The 22,079-nt window shown below is 45.3% G+C and overlaps 2 protein-coding genes across 2 annotated transcripts in view; both read right to left on the bottom strand.

Annotated features, from left to right (window-relative positions):
* LOC144495524 (zinc finger protein RFP-like) overlaps positions 1-7,197 on the bottom strand; it is a 36,690-nt gene extending 29,493 nt beyond the window's left edge. Inside the window, exon 1 of the mRNA XM_078215566.1 lies at positions 6,997-7,197. Coding sequence (XP_078071692.1) covers positions 6,997-7,197 — 201 coding nt within the window. The remainder of the gene's footprint in view (positions 1-6,996) is intronic.
* A 10,890-nt stretch (positions 7,198-18,087) lies between these two features.
* abcf2a (ATP-binding cassette, sub-family F (GCN20), member 2a) overlaps positions 18,088-22,079 on the bottom strand; it is a 47,822-nt gene continuing 43,830 nt past the window's right edge. The window contains exons 14-15 of the mRNA XM_078215538.1: positions 20,931-21,134; positions 18,088-20,516 (exon numbers count right to left, since the gene is read on the bottom strand). Coding sequence (XP_078071664.1) covers positions 20,379-20,516; positions 20,931-21,134 — 342 coding nt within the window. The 3' untranslated portion in view covers positions 18,088-20,378. The remainder of the gene's footprint in view (positions 20,517-20,930; positions 21,135-22,079) is intronic.

Below are 22,079 nucleotides of genomic sequence, written 5' to 3'. Positions count from 1 at the left end.
AAAAATATTTGTGTTATGCTACATGGGTCCATGGAAATTTTATTACATGGGAGAGAGACTTCTGAAGCAAGAAGGTGGAACACCCCTGCTCTAAAGTATAGCCAATCTGGGCAGTTTCTCACATGGTGAATTATCAATACTCGGGGGAGGAATACAAAGAATTGTTCAGGATATATTTCCAAAAAGCTGCAGGGTTTATTCAGCCTTTCTGGAATTAGAAGCAAGCGCAAACGGGGCGGGCAAAGGGTTTGATGAACAGTCTACCCATCAACCCCCAATGCAGAACTGAATGGTTGAATGAGCAGTTTTCACCTGTTGATTAGAAAACTATTTTGTTAATTACTCAAGTTTTTAAACTAAAAAAAGAATACACAATAGAATTTCCTTCTCCCTCCCTGTGACATGGATAGAATGTTCCAACACCGTTATTCGAATTTAGAACTTCCATTTCATACCTTTACCTGAAACTTGAATCTTAGTTTACCAGCTGCCTTTTCATAGAATCATAGAATCCCTACAGTGCAGAAGGAGGCCATTCGGCCCATCGAGTCTGCAATCCCACCCAGGCTCTATTCCCGCAACCCCACATATTTGCCTTGCTAATCCTCCTGACACTAGGGTCAATTTAGCATGGCCAATCGACCGAACCCGCACATCTTTGGACATCTTTACCAACTAAACCGTCACAAGGAGTTTATTGCATCAACTATAATCTTAATTGTCCGGGTCTGCATTTCTCCTTTCCCTGATGCTTTAATTATATTGGCACGCGAGATTAAAACTTTGGGCTGGTCGAGAAATCAGGCACAGGCTACCCTGATTTTTATCCCCTCTTAAATTAATAGAAAAAACCCTGACAATATAGACTTAAAAATAACAATTGAAAATATGAGAGGTTTAGTGTTTCCTACCAGTACCTGTTAATGACCCTGTTTATACAGGTTTGAGTGAAGAAAGATTTAGCAACAGGCTGTCCCACATAAAAAACATCACTTCCCCAGTCTGTATGCTGTACTGTTCAGTCCCCCCTCACTATACCCAGTCTGTATAAGAACATAAGAAATAGGAGCAGGAGTAGGCCATCTAGCCCCTCGAGCCTGCCCCGCCATTCAATAAGATCATGGCTGATCTGACGTGGATCAGTACCACTTACCCGCCTGATCCCCATAACTCTTAATTCCCTTACCGCTCAGGAATCCGTCCATCCGCGCTTTAAACATATTCAGCGAGGTAGCCTCCACCACCTCAGTGGGCAGAGAATTCCAGAGATTCACCACCCTCTGGGAGAAGAAGTTCCTCCTCAACTCTGTCTGAAACCGACCCCCCTTTATTTTGAGGCTGTGTCCTCTAGTTTTAACTTCCTTACTAAGTGGAAAGAATCTCTCCGCCTCCACCCTATCCAGCCCCCGCATTATCTTATAAGTCTCCATAAGATCCCCCCTCATCCTTCTAAACTCCAACGAGTACAAACCCAATCTCCTCAGCCTCTCCTCATAATCCAAACCCCTCATCTCCGGTATCAACCTGGTGAACCTTCTCTGCACTCCCTCCAATGCCAATATATCCTTCCTCATACAAGGGGACCAATACTGCACACAGTATTCCAGCTGCGGCCTCACCAATGCCCTGTACAGGTGCATCAAGACATCCCTGCTTTTATATTCTATCCCCCTCGCAATATAGGCCAACATCCCATTTGCCTTCTTGATCACCTGTTGTACCTGCAGACTGGGCTTTTGCGTCTCATGCACAAGGACCCCCAGGTCCCTTTGCACGGTAGCATGTTTTAATTTGTTTCCATTGAGATAGTAATCCCATTTGTTATTATTTCCTCCAAAGTGTATAACCTCGCATTTCTCAACGTTATACTCCATTTGCCATATCCTCGCCCACTCACTCAGCCTGTCCAAATCTCTCTGCAGATCTTCTCCGTCCTCCACACGATTCACTTTTCCACTTATCTTTGTGTCGTCTGCAAACTTCGTTACCCTACACTCCGTCCCCTCCTCCAGATCATCTATATAAATGGTAAACAGTTGCGGCCCGAGTACCGATCCCTGCGGCACGCCACTAGTTACCTTCCTCCAACCGGAAAAACACCCATTTATTCCGACTCTTTGCTTCCTGTCGGATAGCCAGTCCCCAATCCACTTTAACACACTACCCCCAACTCCGTGTGCCCTAATCTTCTTCAGCAGCCTTTTATGGGGCACCTTATCAAACGCCTTTTGGAAATCCAAAAACACCGCATCCACCGGTTCTCCTCCATCAACCGCCCTCGTCACATCTTCATAAAAATCCAACATGTTCGTCAAGCACGACTTTCCCCTCATGAATCCATGCTGCGTCTGATTGATCGAACCATTTCTATCCAGATGCCCTGCTATCTCCTCTTTAATAATGGATTCCAGCATTTTCCCTACTACAGACGTTAAGCTGACCGGCCTATAGTTACCCGCCTTTTGTCTCCTTCCTTTTTTAAACAGCGGCGTAACATTAGCCGTTTTCCAATCAACCGGCACTACCCCAGAATGCAACGAGTTTTGATAAATAATCACTAACGCATCCACTATTACCTCTGACATTTCTTTCAATACCCTGGGATGCATTCCATCCGGACCCGGGGACTTGTCCACCTTCAGTCCCATTAGTCTACCCAGCACTGCCTCTCTGGTAACATTAATCGTATTAAGTATTTCTCCTGCTGCCAACCCTCTATCGTTAATATTTGGCAAACTATTTGTGTCCTCCACCATGAAGACCGACACAAAAAACGTATTTAAAGACTCAGCCATATCCTCATTTCCCACTATTAACTCCCCCCTCTCGTCCTCCAAGGGTCCAACATTCACTCTAGCCACTCTATTCCTTTTTATATATTTATAAAAACTTTTACTATCATTTTTTATATTAATTGCTCGCCTAGCTTCATAGTCTATCCTTCCTTTCTTTATCGCTTTCTTAGTCTCTCTTTGTTGTTTCTTAAATTTTTCCCAATCACTTGTTTCTCCACTATTTTTGGCCACTCTGTACGCAGCTGTTTTTATTTTAATACTCTCCTTTATTTCCTTCGTTATCCACGGCTGGTTCTCCCTTTTCTTACAATCCTTGTTTTTTGCTGGAATATATTTTTGCTGAGAACTGAAAAGGATCTCCTTAAAAATCCTCCACTGTTCCTCAGCTATCCTACCTGCCAGCCTGCTCTCCCAGTCTACCTTAGCCAATTCATCCCTCATCCTATCATATTTCCCTCTGTTCAAACAGAGGACACTGGTTTGAGACCAAACTTTCTCCTCTTCCATCTGAATCAGAAATTCGACCATATTGTGGTCACTAGACCCAAGAGGGTCCTTCACAATAAGATCCTTAATTCTACCTACCTCGTTACACAATACCAGATCCAAAATAGCTCGTTCCCTCGTCGGTTCCGTAACATGCTGTTCAAGGAAACTATCCCGACAGCATTCTAAGAACTCTTCCTCCATTCCACCCTTACCGACTTGAGTCTGCCAGTCAATGTGCATGTTGAAGTCCCCCATGATTATTGCCGTTCCGTTTTTACACGCATCCCTTATCTGCTTGTTTATAGCCCTCCCTACCTCAACATTATTATTTGGGGGCCTATATACCACACCTACTAGTGTCTTTCTCCCTCTACTATTCCTCATCTCTACCCATAATGATTCCACGTTTTGTTCCTCAGAGCCTATGTCATCCCTCAGTACTACCCTGATATTATCTCTTATTAATAGCGCGACCCCGCCACCTTTTCCTTCCTGTCTATTCTTCCTAAACGCCTGATACCCCTGGATATTCATCTCCCAGTCCTGGTCACCTTTCAGCCACGTTTCTGTAATGGCCACCAGATCGTACCCACTTGTGCTGATTTGCACCATCAACTCATTCACCTTGTTCCGAATGCTTCGTGCATTCAGGCAAAGTGTCCTTATTCCAGCTTTTATCTGAACCCGCTTTGATGAGTCGCGAACACCGTCTCCCTCTACTCCCTTATCTAAATTACCGCCTTCATTCACTTGCACCCTCTCCTCTACCATTAATTTTGTAATTCCCCTTACCCCTGCATCCTCCCCCCCATCAATTAGTTCCTTGATCCTAGTCAACTCTTCTAGCTCCCCTCCCCCCAACCTATCTAGTTTAAATTCTCCCCAGTAGCCTTAGCCAACCTACCGGCCAGGATATTGGTCCCCGTGTGATTCAAGTTCCACCCGTTTCTTGTATACAGATCACCCCTGCCCCTAAAGAGGTCCCAATGGTCCAGGAACCTGAATCCCTGCCCCCTGCACCAGTCCCTCAGCCACACATTCATCCTCCACCTCACTCCATTCCTGCCCTCACCTTCCTGTGGCACAGGCAGTAATCCTGAGATTACTACCTTTGCTTTCCTCTTTCTCAGCTGTCTCCCTAATTCCCTGTACTCCCTTTTCATGACCCCTTCTCCCTTCCTACCCACATCAGCGGTACCAATATGTACCGCTACCTCAGGCTCCTCTCCCTCCCACCTCAGGATTTCCGGGACGCGACCAGCGACATCCTGGATCCCGGCCCCAGGGAGGCAGACCACCATGCGAGAATCCCGCCTACCTCCGCAGAAACGCCTGTCTGTCCCCTTCACCATCGAGTCCCCGATTAATACCGCCTTCCTCCTCTTTTCCTTAGCCCTCTGAGTTACAGGGCTGGACTCCACTGCGGAGACACGGCCACTGCTGCTTCCCCCAGGCGGGCTGTCCCCCCCAGCAGTACTCAAGCAGGAGTACTTGTTGTGCAGGGGCAAATCCACCGGGGTGCTCTCAACCACCCTAGCCTTACCCTTCCTGGCCGTCACCCACTTGGCCTCTTCCCGTGGCCCTGGTGTGACCACCTGATGATAGCTCTTGTCTATCACCTCCTCATTCTCCCTCATCAGCCTAAGATCCTCGAGTTGTAGTTCCAGCTCCCTAACACGGTCTCTCAGGAACCGCAGCTCGACACACCCCTCACAGATGTGGATGTCCGGGAGGCCAGATGCCTCCAGGACCTCCCACATCCTACACTGGGAACAACACATTGGTTTCACACTCATACTGGACACTTTATGTCAAGTAAGACAGTGAAAAGTTAATAAGAGTGTAAGGAAACAAAAACTCACCCCTGCTCGTCCAAGCCCTGTGAGCCAAAGCCCTGACAGCTCACTCAACTTCCCACTCACTCTGCTGCCCGCTACGATGCTGCCCGCTGTATACTTTGGTGCACTTTTAAACCCTCCAAAAACTTCCCCTGGCCACTCCTGGCCTGACTTCCGGTTTTGAAAAAAACCTCCGATTTTAAACCCAAAATTAACTGAAAAAATAAATAATTAATTACAGTCAGAAAACCCACTCTCTTACCCTCAGCCTGCTCCTGGGAACAAATGCTGTACTGTTCAATCCCCCCTCGCTATACCCAGTCTGTATGCTGTACTGTTCAATCCCCCCTCGCTATACCCAGTCTGTATGCTGTACTGTTCAATCCCCCCTCGCTATACCCAGTCTGTATGCTGTACTGTTCAATCCCCCCTCGCTATACCCAGTCTGTATGCTGTACTGTTCAATCCCCCCTCGCTATACCCAGTCTGTATGCTGTACTGTTCAATCCCCCCTCGCTATACCCAGTCTGTATGCTGTACTGTTCAATCCCCCCTCGCTATACCCAGTCTGTATGCTGTACTGTTCAATCCCCCCTCGCTATACTGAAGTCAGGAATGGGTTAATAAACTTCAAAACTCAAAGTGTCAAAGTGACCTCTGTGATATTTAGATCTTGTATGAGAAGTGCTGTAGAATGCATTGTTTTGGTTAGAATTCATTGTTTCTTACATTCGGACTAGATAAGGGAAAACCGTTGTCTCCTGAATGTATATCAGATTAACTTGTTTGTGCAAAACCTGTAATATTGTTTCAAGGCAATGACGAACGATCGCGGCCTTGGAGATTGCTCATACAGCGAGAATCTGTATACCGAGGGGTATAAAACTCTGTTCTTACTTGTGTTCGAGGAGAAGGCTGGGGGTCCACTGTTAGGAACCTCACTTCTCACACAATTGTGAAAATAAACACTGCATTTTGATCCACTAATAGTGTCAGAGGTTTTTTTACCGACAACAATACCCAGTTTGTATGCTGTACTGTTCAATCCCCCCTCGCTATACCCAGTCTGTATGCTGTACTGTTCAATCCCCCCTCGCTATACCCAGTCTGTATGCTGTACTGTTCAATCCCCCCTCGCTATACCCAGTCTGTATGCTGTACTGTTCAATCCCCCCTCGCTATACCCAGTCTGTATGCTGTACTGTTCAATCCCCCCTCGCTATACCCAGTCTGTATGCCGTACTGTTCAATCCCCCCTCGCTATACCCAGTCTGTATGCTGTACTGTTCAATCCCCCCTCGCTATACCCAGTCTGTATGCCGTACTGTTCAATCCCCCCTCGCTATACCCAGTCTGTATGCTGTACTGTTCAATCCCCCCTCGCTATACCCAGTCTGTATGCTGTACTGTTCAATCCCTCCTCGCTATACCCAGTCTGTATGCTGTACTGTTCAATCCCCCCTCGCTATACCCAGTCTGTATGCTGTACTGTTCAATCTCCCCTCGCTATACCCAGTCTGTATGCCGTACTGTTCAATCCCCCCTCGCTATACCCAGTCTGTATGCTGTACTGTTCAATCCCCCCTCGCTATACCCAGTCTGTATGTTGTACTGTTCAATCCCCCCTCGCTATACCCAGTCTGTATGCTGTACTGTTCAATCCCCCCTCGCTATACCCAGTCTGTATGCTGTACTGTTCAATCTCCCCTCGCTATACCCAGTCTGTATGCCGTACTGTTCAATCCCCCCTCGCTATACCCAGTCTGTATGCCGTACTGTTCAATCCCCCCTCGCTATACCCAGTCTGTTTCTTGCACCTGGCTCTTGTAAATCTGTCACAATTGTAAAGAGTATGAGAAGGTTCAGGTACTTACTTTATGTTCCTTGCAGGCCTCCTCAAAAGGTGAGAAAGTGTGGGTCTTGTGCTTACTCCCCACCAAGCAGCGAGGGCACACACAATCCACACATTCATTGCAGTAAAGGATCAGGTTTTCACTGTGTATCACACATTGCACTCCCAAACTGCTTCCACTGTTGCTGCTGGCAATGCTGCCTTGATTACTTTGCAGACTCATGCCAATTTGTTGAAATTTATTTTTAAAAATATTCCTTAAAACTCTTGAGTACTCCAGATACCAATAACTAAGAGAATCTTATAGGAGGGTAGGTACAGGATAGAAAAATGCCTTAATTGTGAGTGCCTTAGAAGCAAGCAGCTGTTTATGTAGCAAGCTGTCAATGGGAAGGGCCGTGCAACGTGATCTTGGGTGTAACAACAAGAGCTAAATGCCAATGACAACTTTTTATTTGAAATCTTTCTCGGAAGATTTTTGTTTCCAGTAAAACGACCTAGTCATTTTTCACAATTAACTTACCTAAACTTTTCCTCAAATTCAAGCCTTCAGTTGTTTGCATCCTTTTCCAAAGAAATCAAGCCCATTTTATCTACCTTACCTTTATAGCTCTGAAAGATTCTTTGTTAAAGGTAAATACTCTTCTGAGTAATTGATAAGGTATTTCTGAAAGTAGAGACCTGACTCATTAGGACAGATGCAAAAATATCAAATTTCAAAGTGAACAATAATTTATACTGCATGACAAAAAAGGTGCTGATTGGGTGGCTAGCGGACTCTGGTCAAGGCTTTGCCATGGGGTATACATCAGGCAACAGTGTGGGTGGGGAGGGAGCCTAAGCTCAGCAGGGAAGCCGGCTTCAGAGTGCTCGGGCATCATTGCGCAGGGCAATACAGGGCCGAGGACATTGCGTGCAAGGGAGTTTTGGCTTTGCAGATAAAATAGAGACGGTAATATTTCAGATTCTTGGGCTTTTCTAGAACTGGCACACTGAAAGGGAGAAACCACTTTACAGCATTGGACACAATGAGGAGCCGATGGAAGAGAAATAATTAATAAGGGTGGAAGAGCAAAATTTTGTTTTAAAGAGTGTTAAGAACCCTGTTGATGTTAAATGTGGGATGCTGAAAGTGCAATGATCAGCCATGATCAGATGGAATGGTGAAGCAGGCTCGTAGGGCCGAATGGCCTACTCCTGCAGCTATTTTCTATGTTTCCCAAATCCCAGAAAGTAAACTTGGAATGTCAGTTTTTAACTATTTCGAAATTAGGATGTGAGGAAAGATATAAAAAGGAGTGAGGAAATTAAAAATCATGTTATTATTGAAATAAAACACTTTTATTAAACGGTAAAACACACAACAAGAAAGGTAACAAAACAGATCAAGACGATAAGAATATAGCATGTAGGAACAAAAGTAGGCAATTCGGCCCATCAAGTCTGCTCCACCATTCAGTGAGACCAAAAATTACACTTAACTATCAAAAAGTCCCTGGTGGGAGTAATCTTTAGGTCCCCAAACACTAGTTCCTCAGTGGGTCACAGTATAAGCCAAGAAATACTGAGGGCTTGTAAGAAAGGTACAGCAATAACCATGGATGATTTTAACATGCATATTGACTGGAATAATCAAATTTGCAAGGGTATCCTCGAGGGGAAGTTCATTGAATGTATTAGAGATCGTTTTTTTGGAGCAATATTTTGTGGAACCAACCAGGGAGCAGGCTATTCCAGATTTGGTATTATATAATGAGGAAGGGCAAATAAATGATGTCATAGTTAAAGATCCTCTAGGGAAGAGTGATCATAGTATGCTAGAATTTCAAATTCAGTTTGAGAGTGAGAAACTAGAGATCCACACGAGCATCTAGATCTAAACAAAGGAAATTACATAGGCACGAGGGCAAATTTGACCCTAGTGGATTGGGCAGGTAGACTACAAGGTAGGACAAGGTGGGAAAATGTCTAGGTGGCCTGACTAATTTAAAGACTAAATCTTTTCATTAAACATTTCATTTCACAAAAGCAAAAAAAATGTATTCAGTTCAATGAAATTCTTCAATTAAACTAGTTTTTATAAAAACATTGAAATGTTAGAATCAAAAACATTACAAATTAAAAGTATTCAGACAAATATACAATTAAGACAAGACAAATTTCTTTCAGCCAAAAGGAAGATCTCTGATTTCACCCACATAGCAAATGTGCTTTGAGGCATTCTCAAAAGATCTCAGGCTTCATGCCAAAAAGCAGAATGGTTATACTTTTAGTTATCAGATTAATCAGCCCAGCACTTAATTAAAATCAATTCCACTCAGTCACTGTTCTGTCAATCTAACAATGGCATGCCCTTCAATCAATTATAGTTTGACACCTTCAAATATAAATCTGTCTTTCATCTGTCTGTTTTACAGAAGCTCTCTCCCAAAAATGGCTTCTTACGATGCAGCATTTCTCTAACAGTTTAAACCGGCTCTAACACCAAATGAAGGCGCTTTTATCTTTTGGCATTATCCCCCGGCCTGGATTTACATGGATAATTTACGTTGTTGCATAACTTGTGCTGGTATCATTCATGAAAACATCATTCATTTTATTGGCATGTTACAAATTCATTTCTGAGAGACATTATTAATATGTTACTTAAATATTTTGTATTATTCTCAAACCACATATTAAAACATTAGCTGCTAATTATCTTCATGTTGGGTATTTAGAATTAATCAGAATTCTCAACTACAGGACAGTTGATGAAAAGTGGCAGATATTTATGGCAATATTCAAGTCCTCCCAACTAAAGTATATTCCAGAGAGGAGGAAAGGTGGTAAGAGGGGGGGAAAGACTTCCATAGCGAAGCAAGGAAGTTAAGGATAACATAAAGACACAAACTTAGGCATACCAATATTGCAAAGGCCAGTGGCACACTGGAAGATTTGGAAACTTTCACACATCAACAAAGGGTCAGTAAAAAAAACGTAATAAAAAGCAAAGATAAAGAAAACTAGCGCAAAATATAAAAAAGGATAACAAAAGCTTCGAAAGTTTATAAAGAGGAAGAGAGTAGCTAAAGTGAATGTTGGTCCCTTGGAAAATGAGACTGGGGAGTTAAATGTGGGGAATACAGAAATAGTGGAGACGCTAAATCTATATTTTACCTCAGTTTTCACAGCAGAGGACACGAATATTATCCCAATAGTAACAGAAAATTCAGAGGTTATAGAAAGAGAGGAACTAAGAACAATCATCATCATTAGGGTAAAAGTACTGAACAAACTATTGGGATTGAAGGCAGGCAAGTCCCTAGGGCCTTCTGGCCTACATCCTAAGGTCTTAAAGGAAATGCTATTGGAGATAGTGGATCCATTGGTTACAATATTCCAAAATTCCCTGGATGCAGGAATGGTTCCGGTGGATTGGAAAACTGGTAATATAATGCCTTTATTCAAAAAGGGAGGGAGGCAACATGTAGGAAACTTTCAGCCAATTAGTTTAACATCTCAGAGAGTCATAGAGGTTTACAGCATAGAAACAGGCCTTTCGGCCCAACTTGTCCATGCCGCCCTTTTTTTTTAAACCCCTAAGCTAGTCCCAATTGCCCGCATTTGGCCCATATCCCTCTATACCCATCTGAACCCATGTAACTATCTAAATGCTTTTTAAAAGACAAAATTGTACCCGCCTCGACTACTGCCTCTGGCAGCTTGTTCCAGACACTCACCACTCTGTGTGAAAAGATTGCCCCTCTGGATACTTTTGTATCTCTCCCCTCTCACCTTAAACCTATGCCCCCTAGTTTTAGACTCCCCTACCTTTGGGAAAAGATATTGACTATCTACCTTGTCTATGCCCCTCATTATTTTATAGATCCCCATAAGATCACCCCTCTGCCTCCAGTCACAGGTGGACAGAGTGGTGAAGAAGGCATTCGACATGCTTGGTTTCATCGGTCAGAACATTGAATACAGGAGTTGGAACGTCTTGTTGAAGTTGTATAAGACATTGGTAAGGCCACACTTGGAATACTGTGTGCAATTCTGGTCACCCTATTATAGAAAGGATATTATTAAACTAGAAAGAGTGCAGAAACGATTTACTAGGATGCTACCGGGACTTGATGGATTGAGTTATAAGGAGAGGCTGGATAGACTGGGACTTTTTTCTCTGGAGCGTAGGAGGCTGAGGAGCAGAAGAGGGTGGCGGGGATCCGATATAGGTATGCAAAATTATGAGGGGCATAGATTCTAAGAATCTTTTCCTCATAGCAGAGATGTCTAAGACCAGAGGGCAAAGGCAGATGAAAAGCAAGTGATTTAGAGGGGATCTGAGAAAATGTTTTTTCACCCAGAGTGGTGGAAATATGGAACGGATTGCCTGAGAGGGTGGTGGAGGCAGGTACTCTCAACATTGAAGCAGCGTTTGGATGAGCACTTAAATTGCCACAGCATAGCAGGCTATAGATCATGTGCTAGTAAACTGGATTAGTATAAATTGGTATTTGCTGGTCAGCATGGACATAGTGGGCCGAAGGGCCTGTCTCTTTGCTATATGACTAACAGTTCTAGGACTTTAACAGCAACCCAAACTGCTAAAGGTGAACTGATGTGAAAAGGTAATTTTCCATCAAGATCATGAATACATTTTCATATCAGTAACTACGCTGACAGATGTTTAGCTTCTCAACAGCCAATTATGTTCCATTAATCCCAGCCTGATCCCTCAATGAACAAATTTAGAGATGGACATTGAGCCTGAACCTCACTAAGAAAGAGATTTCTCCATCCCCACCTGCCGGTACCGAATGATGTGGAACTCCCTACGGCATGGATGACACCAGTGGTTCACAGCGCACCTCTATACTCTCAAACATTGAGGCACACCCATTTTCTCCAACTGAAATGCCCTCTAGCAAAAGGTATTTTTCTCTGTGTTGGGAATGTCAACTTACATTTCGGTTGTGGGGAACAGGGAGGGTGCTGCGAAAGCACAATCTGAAATGCATGGAGATTCTTGTCCTGCAAACAACCAAATGTGTTGTGAATTGGGATTGTGGCAATTGTGAGCGGCTTCTTTGATTTCATTCTGAGCTCAGTGACGAGGTAGCTTGCTTCCTGGGGATTCTCTGAAATCTGCACAGACTCCAGAATTTTGCTTCTGTTTTGTTTGCGGAGGTGCTTGAAGTGTTCAATATCCTTGCTGGAGAATGAACAGTGTTTTGGATTGAAGTGGCTCTTGAACTTATTTGGTTCCATTGCAGCGTTTGAGAGCTTCTCCCTGTATGAACCTCGCTTTTTTCTCCTGAGGTTGTGTTCTTTCAGCCATAATCAATTCAAAACTTAATATGACAAACTGGTCAAACACATACGACACAATAAATGCCCTGACGCATCAATTTACAAACAGAATTTCAGCTCGCTCCATAGTGCACACTTGTCCCAACATCCCACAGCACACTCAGGGAATCAAGGGATGTGGGCATTGGGCAGGAAAGTGGGGCTTGAAACTATGAGCAGCCGTGATTGCATTGAAAGGCAGAGCTGGCTTGATGGGCATCATCTTGCTGCCCCGATCTCGTGTTGTTGGTTGTAGAACAGTAACCAGGCAACAAAGGGAACTTGGGGAAATAAATAGTGATATCTTAATGAGTGTACATATTACAGAGAAGGAGGTGCTGGAAGTCTTAAAGCGCATCAAGGTAGATAAATCCCGGGACCTGACGAAGTGTATCCCAGGACACTGTGGGAGGCTAGGGAGGAAATTGTGGGTCCCCTAGCCGAGATATTTGAATCATCGATTGTCACGGGTGAGGTGCCTGAAGATTGGAGAGGGGCAAATGTTGTGCCTTTGTTTAAAAAGGGCTGCAGGGAAAAGCCTGGGAACTACAGGCCAGTGAGCCTCACATCTGTGGTGGGTAAATTGTTGGAAGGTATTTTGAGAGACGGGATCTACAGGCATTTAGAGACGCAAGGACTGATTAGGGGCAGTCAGCATGGCTTTGTGAGTGGAAAATCATGTCTCACAAATTTAACTGAGTTTTTTGAAGGGGTAACCAAGAAGGTAGATGAGGGCAGTGCAGTTGGTGTTGTCTACATGGACTTTAGCAAGGCCTTTGACAAGGTACCGCATGGTCGGTTGTTGCATAAGGTTAAATCTCACAGGATTCAGGGTGAGGTATCTAAATGGATACAAAATTGGCTTCTTGACAGAATGTGGAGATGCCGGCGTTGGACTGGGGTAAACACAGTAACAAGTCTCATAACACCAGGTTAAAGTCCAACAGGTTTATTTGGTAGCAAAAGCCACTAGCTTTTGGAGCGCTGCTCCTTCGTCAGGTAAGTGGGAGTTCTGTTCTTGGAGATCCTCTACACTTGGAGCCGGCAGTTTGCGATTTCGATGGTAGTCATTACTGCAAAGAAGAGTACCGACAACTGAACAACGAGGAACACTACAGACAGTTACCCGCAGATCCGACCAAAGAACACACCCGTCAACTCAACAGACTGACCAAGACCTTTGATCTGGACCTTCAGAGCACCCTCTGTGCTCTCATCCCACATGCTCCCCGCGTTGGAGATCTCTACTGCCTCCCGAAGATGCACAAGGCAAACACACCCGGCCGTCCCATCATATCAGGCAATGGGACCCTGTGCGAGAACCTCTCTGGCTACGTCGAGGGCATCCTGAAACCCATTGTACAAAGAACCCCCAGCTTTTGTCGTGACACTAGGGACTTCCTACAGAAACTAAGCACACATGGAGCAGTTGAACCAGGAGCGCTCGTTGTCACAATGGATGTCTCGGCACTCTACACCAGCATCTCCCATTACGATGGCATTGCTGCAACGGCCTCAGTACTCAACGCCGACAACTGCCAGTTTCCAGATGCAATTTTACAAGTCATCCGCTTCATCCTGGACCACAATATCTTCACCTTCAACAACCAGTTCTTCATCCAGACACACGGAACAGCCATGGGGACCAAATTCGCACCTCAATATGCTAACATCTTCTTGCACAGGTTCAAACAAGACCTCTTCACCGCACAGGACCTTCAACCGATGCTACACACCAGATACATTGATGACATTTTCTTCCTTTGGACTCATGGTGAACAATCACTGAAACAACTATATGATGACATCAACAAATTCCATCCCACCATCAGACTCACCATGGACGACTCTCTGGAATCGGTTGCATTCTTGGACACATGCATCTCCATCAAGGACGGTCACCTCAGCACTTCACTGTACCGCAAGCCCACGGATAACCTCACGATGCTCCACTTCACCAGCTTCCACCCTAAACACGTTAAAGAAGCCATCCCCTACGGACAAGCCCTCCGAATACACAGGATCTGCTCGGATGAGGAGGATCGCAACAGAAACCTCCAGACGCTGAAAGATGCCCTCATAACAGGATATGGCGCTCAATTCATTGATCGACAGTTCCTACGCACCACAGCGAAAAACCACACCGACCTCCTCAGAAGACAAACACGGGACACGGCGGATAGAGTACCCTTCGTCCTCCAGTACTTCCCCGGAGCGGAGAAGCTACAACATCTTCTCTGGAGCCTTCAACATGTCATTGATGAAGACGAATATCTCGCCAAGGCCATCCCCACGCCCCCACTTCTTGCCTTCAAATAACCGCACAACCTCAAACAGACCATTGTCCGCAGCAAACGACACAGCCTTCAGGAGAACAGTGACCATGACACCACACAACCCTGCCACAGCAACCTCTGCAAGACGTGCCGGATCAGTGACACGGATGCCATGCGTTTGATAAGGTCCCCCATGGTCGGCTTATGATGAAAGTAAGGAGGTGTGGGATAGAGGGAAAGTTGGCCGATTGGATAGGTAACTGGCTATCTGATCGAAGACAGAGGGTGGTGGTGGATGGAAAATTTTCGGATTGGAGGCAGGTTGCTAGCGGAGTGCCACAGGGATCAGTGCTTGGTCCTCTGCTCTTTGTGATTTTTATTAATGACTTAGAGGAGGGGGCTGAAGGGTGGGTCAGTAAATTTGCTGATGACACCAAGATTGGTGGAGTAGTGGATGAGGTGGAGGGCTGTTGTAGGCTGCAAAGAGACATAGATAGGATGCAAAGCTGGGCTGAAAAATGGCAAATGGAGTTTAACCCTGATAAATGTGAGGTGATTCATTTTGGTAGGACTAATTTAAATGTGGATTACAGGGTCAAAGGTAGGGTTCTGAAGACTGTGGAGGAACAGAGAGATCTTGGGGTCCATATCCATAGATCTCTAAAGGTTGCCACTCAAGTGGATAGAGCTGTGAAGAAGGCCTATAGTGTGTTAGCTTTTATTAACAGGGAGTTGGAGTTTGAGCCGTGGGGTTATGCTGCAACTGTACAGGACCTTGGTGAGACTACATTTGGAATATTGTGCGCAGTTCTGGTCACCTCACTATAAGAAGGATGTGGAAGCGCTGGAAATAGTGCAGAGGAGATTTACCAGGATGCTGCCTGGTTTGGAGGGTAGGTCTTATGAGGGAAGGTTGAGGGAGCTAGGGCTGTTCTCTCTGGAGCGGAGGAGGCTGAGGGGAGACTTAATAGGTTTATAAAATGATGAAGGGGATAGATAGAGTGAACGTTCAAAGACGATTTCCTCAGGTGGATGGAGCTATTACAAGGAGGCATAACTATAGGGTTCATGGTGGGAGATGTAGGAAGGATATCAGAGGTAGGTTCTTTACTCAGAGAGTGGTTGGGGTGTGGAATGGACTGCCTGCAGTGATAGTGGAGTCAGACACTTTAGGAACATTTAAGCGGTTATTGGATAGGCACATGGAGCACACCAGGATGACAGGGAGTGGGATAGCTTGATCTTGGTTTCAGATAAAGCTCGGCACAACATCGTGGGCTGAAGGGCCTGTTCTGTGCTGTACTGTTCTATGTTCTATCTCACATGAGAATACCACAGTACATACTCTTGCAATTCAGTCAACGCTGTCTACCTGATACGTTGCAGGAAAGGATGTCCTGAGGCATGGTACATTGGGGAAACCATGCAGACACGACGACAATGGATGAATGAACACCGCTCGACAATCACCAGGCCAGAGTGTTCTCGTCCTGTTGGGGAACACTTCAGCAGTCATGGGCATTCGGCCTCTGATCTTCGGGTAAGTGTTCTCCAAGGCGGCCTGCATGACACACAACAACGCAGAGTCGCTGAGCAGAGACTGATAGCCAAGTTCCACACACACGAGGACGGCCTCAACCGGGATCTTGGGTTCATGTCACACTACCTGTAAACCCCACGACTTGCCTGGGCTTGTAAATTCTCACTAACTGACCTGGCTGGAGACAATACACATCTCTTTAACCTGTGCTTAACGCTCTCTCCACTCACATTGTCTGTACCTTTAAGACTTGATTACCTGTAGAGACTCGCATTCCAACCATTATTTTGTAAATTGAGTTTGTGTCTTTATATGCCCCGTATATGTCCAAAGATGTGCGGGTTAGGTTGATTGGCCAGGTTAAAAATTGCCCCTTAGAGTCCTGGGATGCGTAGGTTAGAGGGATTAGCGTGTAAAATATGTGGGGGTAGGGCCTGGGTGGGATTGTGGTCAGTGCAGACTCAATGGGCCGAATGGCCTCCTTCTGCACTGTAGGGTTTCTATGATTTCTGAACAGAACTCCCACTTACCTGACGAAGGAGCAGTGCTCCGAAAGCTAGTGGCTTTTGCGACCAAATAAACCTATTGGACTTTAACCTGGTGTTGTGAGACTTCTTACTGTTCTTGATAGAACAGCTTGACAAAATCTTGACACATCTTGACAGAAGCCAGAGGGTGGTTGTAGAGAGTTGTTTTTCAAACTGGAGACCTGTGACCAGTGGTATGCCTCAGGGATCAGTGCTGGATCCATTGTTATTTGTCATTTATATTAATGATTTGGATGAGAATAAAGGAGACATGATTAGTAAGTTTGCAGATGACACTAAAATTGGTGGCATAGTGGACAGTGAAGGAAGTTATCTCCAACTGCAACGACAACTTGATCAATTGGGCCAGTGGGCTGACGAATGGCAGATGGAGTTTAATTTAGACAAATGCGAGGTGATGCATTTTGGTGGATTGAACCAGGACAGGACTTACTCAGTTAATGGTAGGGCGTTGGGGAGAGTTACAGAACAAAGAGATCTAAGGGTACATGTTCATAGTTCCTTGAAAGTGGAGTCACAGGTGGACAGAGTGGTGAAGAAGGCATTCAGCATGCTTGGTTTCATCGGTCAGAACATTGAATACAGGAGTTGAAATGTCTTGTTGAAGTTGTACAAGACATTGGTAAGGCCACACTTGGAATACTGTGTGCAATTCTGGTCACCCTATTATAGAAAGGATATTATTGAACTGGAAAGAGTTCAGAAAAGATTTACTAGGATGCTACCGGGACTTGGTGGATTGAGTTATAACGAGAAGCTGGATAGACTGGGATTTTTTTTCTCTGGAGCGTAGGAGGCTGACCTTATAGAGGTCTATAAAATAATGAGGGGCACAAATCAGCTAGATAGTCAATATATTTTCCCAAAGGTCGGGGAGTCTAAAACTCGAGGGCATAGGTTTAAGGTGAGAGGGGAGAGATACAGAAGTGTCCAGTGGGGCAATTTTTTCACACAGAGGGTGGTGAGTGTCTGGAACAAGCTGTCAGAGGTAGTAGTAGAGGCGGGTGCAATTTTGTCTTTTAAAAAGCATTTAGATAGTTACATGGGTATGATGGATATAGAGGGATATGGGCCAAATGCAGGCAATTGGGATTAGTTTACGGGGTTTTTTTTAAAAAAGGGCGGCATGGACAAGTTGGGCCGAAGGGCCTGTTTCCATGCTGTAAACCTCTTTGACTCTAAATCACCAAGCAGCTATGCTGTAGCTTCTAAGGTAGCCATTTTAATGCAAAGGTGGAGACATTAATGCAGGAGGCAAAAACACACTAGAAATTAGTTTGAAAAAGCAAAACTAATTTCAGGAAGACCGGGAGACAACTTCCCATGAGGTGGATTTGGCAACAAGACAAATGTAATAATCCCCAGCACCCAGTCCCCCAATTCCAGAAAACATTAAAAAAACACACCAAAAAGAATCCAATTAGAAACACTCTCCAGTAAACTTTATTTCTCCCTAAAATATAACATTAAAACCAGACAATCTGCAGTCACTCAGTCTCCAGACGATCAGATTTGTTTTACCTTCAGGGATTTAGATGGTGCAATGTTTTTTTTCAAAATGAGACCCAACAGAACTGTTACACTGCAAACAAATCAAAAGGTTTCAGTAAAAGGAAATCTGATATGCTATGTCTACTTGTACCAAGACTAATTCTCTCCTTCCGAACATGTCAATCACTGTGTAACATTAAAGTGTATTACAAGACGCACAGATCTGTCACGAACACCGAAGTACAGTACTGGTGTGAAAATGTGAGGGTAAATTGAGATGTACTGAACCTGACTCCCTCTAACAGGGGAGTTAGAACCCAAGCAGGAGAGGGGGGGGGAGGAAAAAGGAACTGAACAGAAAGACCCTGGGAGTCAGAGTGAGAAAGCTGGAGAGACCCTGAGACCCCAGGTGGGGGGGGGGTCAGAGCGGGAGAGCTGCACAGAGATCCCGGCAAGCTTTTGGAGGGGTGGGTGGGAAGGGTACATGCAACATCTAAGAAGCGGGAGGGTTTGTGTAAATTGAGCACTGCTCAAAATACCCCAGAATACCAAATTAGAGGCCATGCAGTTATGTCTGTCTGCTATCAAGAATCAGAGGCCTCTTGGAATATACGAAACTGGACAGATTTACCAAGCTTACTCTTTCACAGCCAGGAACAGGTTCCGAAACATTTCAGGTGGGGTCTGAAATGTAAACAAGCATCAAGCACTAGGCTGGCAGAACACTTTCATTAATAAATGGGTGGGGGCTCCCAGATATATGGCATGATCCAGAAACCTACACTGAACAACAGTACTGTGCAGAGCCAATGGCCACCGGTCAGAGTCAATTGGGGTTCTCTAGCAGATAACACCTCAATTTTGTAAGCAATTTCTCCCATCCCCTTCTGGAAAAGGAAGGAATCCTATCATTTTAAAAATCTCTTAAATCCATATTGTATTCAGTGTTCCTTAAGAACCCTGCGAATTTTCGATAGACGTATTATTCACATGGTGCAAAATGAAGAGAAGTGGAGAAATCTGCCACATTCCCCAAGGGGAGGTTTGGAGTAAGGATGTACAGATTCTCCACCCAGGGTTACATGACAACTGCACATCACTCAGTATCGCCCATCTGGGCCAGGATTAAATACAACCGAGGCTCCCAGTGCATAATACACTAAATAAATAAAGAGTTCAAGGTTCTTTCCTCGAGTTTCTCTCAGGAGCCCGGCAGTTAGGCTGCTGGAGAAGTTTTTCCAACAATGCAGCAAGTTAAAGCATCAATGCGAAGATGAACACACTATTCAAAACAAATTAATCTGGCTTTCAATCGGAATTAATCAACATCACAATCTGCAGACGGTAAAATTTATAACTGCTTGCTTTTTTTGGGTGGAGGGGGGAAGAAAATAAGAGGTGGACGGGAAATGTGTGTTTAAACTTTATCCACACAATGGAGCAGCCAGCTTCTGCATTCCATTTACAATGTCCGACACCCAAAGCCAACAGCAGGGAGGAGGCAGGAGAGGGAACACAGCTTCCCCCAGCTGGGCTCCTATGGCACTTGCAGAGGGCGGTGGTTGTGACCCAGCCCTGCCTGCTTACTGAACACCGCAGCAGGTCACAAGATTATGGAAACATTAAACAGCCCAGAGTTCACAATGCTCCAGCTCACATCGCCTGCTATGTAATCTTCAATTAAAGGGGATAAGCTGGCCCACAAGGCAACGAGAAGGGAGCAGGTCTAGGGCTGTACTTGGTTATGGCTATGCCTAAAACCCTAAGTAACCATCAGTGTTGGAGGACAAGGGTTCATGCAAGACAGTGGTCCAAAACGTTGAGGCAAGCCAGATTGTGTGCACAGGGTTTTTGAAAAGGCAGTGTTGCTACTGCAAGACAAAGGGGTGAGATATACATCAGCTACCTTGTCAGGGTAAGCCGAGCAGACAAACTCCCCAATCTTTAGCAGGAGGGTCAGAACAAGCATTGGGCTGTGTTTTCGTTTTAAAACATCCTGCCTGCTTTTCCCAACCAGTGAAAACCACAGCCTCTGTGATCAGTCAGTAAGCTAATACGAACAGCAATTTATTGTTAGCATTTGATTTTAATTGTCTAGCATGCTTAAGTCAGCCACGTCCACACTGCTGTGCCAAGCCTCCTGGGTCCTAAAAAGGATGGTCGGTAATGTTTTCAGAAATTTGCTTAACGTTGATGCCAAATTGCGGAGAATACTTCAGACACTGGGAGACTTCTTGCTGTTCTGAGGGTTATCACCAAGCATTTTGTTCTTCAAGTGTTCCTTATATGACAGGATCCCACCTTGCCACTTGGAGATGGTCTGCTTCTCACACACCCAGATCTCTTGAGCAACCTGAGAGAGAAATCATTATTTTGTAAGCAGGTCGATGAGTTCCTTCAATCCCAGAAGCTCATTCATCCCCATTTCCAACGCGCCCCCACCCCCATTTCCACCAGCTCCCCACCCCCCCGTTTCCCCATTCCCACCAGCCATTTCCCCATTCCCAACAGCCCCTCCCCATTTCCCACCACCCCCATTTCCCCACTCCCACCAGCCCCTCCCCGTTTCCCATTCCCACCAGCCCCCCACTCCCCGTTTCCCCATTCCCACCAGCCCCCCACTCCCCGTTTCCCCATTCCCACCAGCTCCCCACCCCCCGTTTCCCCATTCCCACCAGCCCCCCACTCCCGTTTCCCCATTTCCACCAGCCCCCCTCCCTCCATGACAAAAAACTTTAACAAGTCTTTTTTTAATTGAAACATTCACCTGCTGAATGAGCCTGAAGTCGTGGCTGACGAGCATCATCCCGCCCTCAAACTCATTGATGGCATCAGCCAAGGCATCAATGGTCTCAATGTCCAGATGGTTTGTAGGTTCATCAAGGAACAGCATGTGGGGGGTTTGCCAAGCCAACCAGGCAAAGCACACGCGGCACTTCTGCCCATCCGAGAGATTTCGGATCGGGCTCACCTGGAACACAGATAAACACTCAGGGCTCTCCCCAGAATTCCGTCCGGCATCAGAGCAGAATAAGGCAACGGGAATTCGGATATTCCCTCTGGTGGGATACTCATCCGTTTCAGCTTCCTAGATCCCAGCAAAGATTCTCTCAAACTAATTCTACACCAGAACGGCAGTCATTCCAATCACACTACTAATCACTTCTGCCAGCAGGGAGTTGCCGGTTTAATAAGACACCAGCCTGTCATTTTGGGAAACGGGATTCAGCCCAAACTGATTAGAATTTTATTCTTTTCTGTTCACTCTCCTCCCCCAATCCGCACACAACCCAGTAAAACCCACAGCAGCTTCAGGTTAAAGTGGGTGTTCCTGATTACAGGACAATAACAGAAACATAGAACAGTACAGCACAGAACAGGCCCTTCGGCCCACGATGTTGTGCCGAGCTTTGTCTGAAACCCAGATCAAGCTATTTCCTCCCTATCATCCCGAAGTACTCCATGTGCCTATCCAATAGCTGCTTAAATGTTCCTAAAGTTTCTGACTCCACTATCCCTGCAGGCAGTCCATTCCACACCCCAACCACTCTGAGTAAAAAAACCTACCTCGGACATCCTTCCTATATCTCCCACCATGAACCCTATAGTTATGCCCCCTAGTTACCGCTCTATTCACCTGAGGAAATAGTCTTTGAAGATAGGAGGAGACCATTTGGCCCTTCGATCCTGCTCCGCCATTCATCACGATCCTGGCTGATCATCCAACTCAATAGCCTAATCCTGCTTTCTCCCCATAACCTTTGATCCCATTCGCCCCAAGTGCTGTATCCAGCCGCCTCTTGAATACATTAATGTTAAAGAGCTAGGTCCTGATTATGGGAAACACTAGCTTCCAGTTAAAGAGGAGAATATATCCCAGCTCAGTAAACAGACAATCCCGGAATCAGCCAGGGTC

Source organism: Mustelus asterias, chromosome 7 (genome assembly GCF_964213995.1).
Source record: "Mustelus asterias chromosome 7, sMusAst1.hap1.1, whole genome shotgun sequence".
In the NCBI taxonomy this organism is placed as follows: Eukaryota; Metazoa; Chordata; class Chondrichthyes; order Carcharhiniformes; family Triakidae; genus Mustelus; species Mustelus asterias.
Note: the sequence above shows the minus strand (reverse complement) of the source record. Positions and strands in the feature narration are given on the sequence as shown.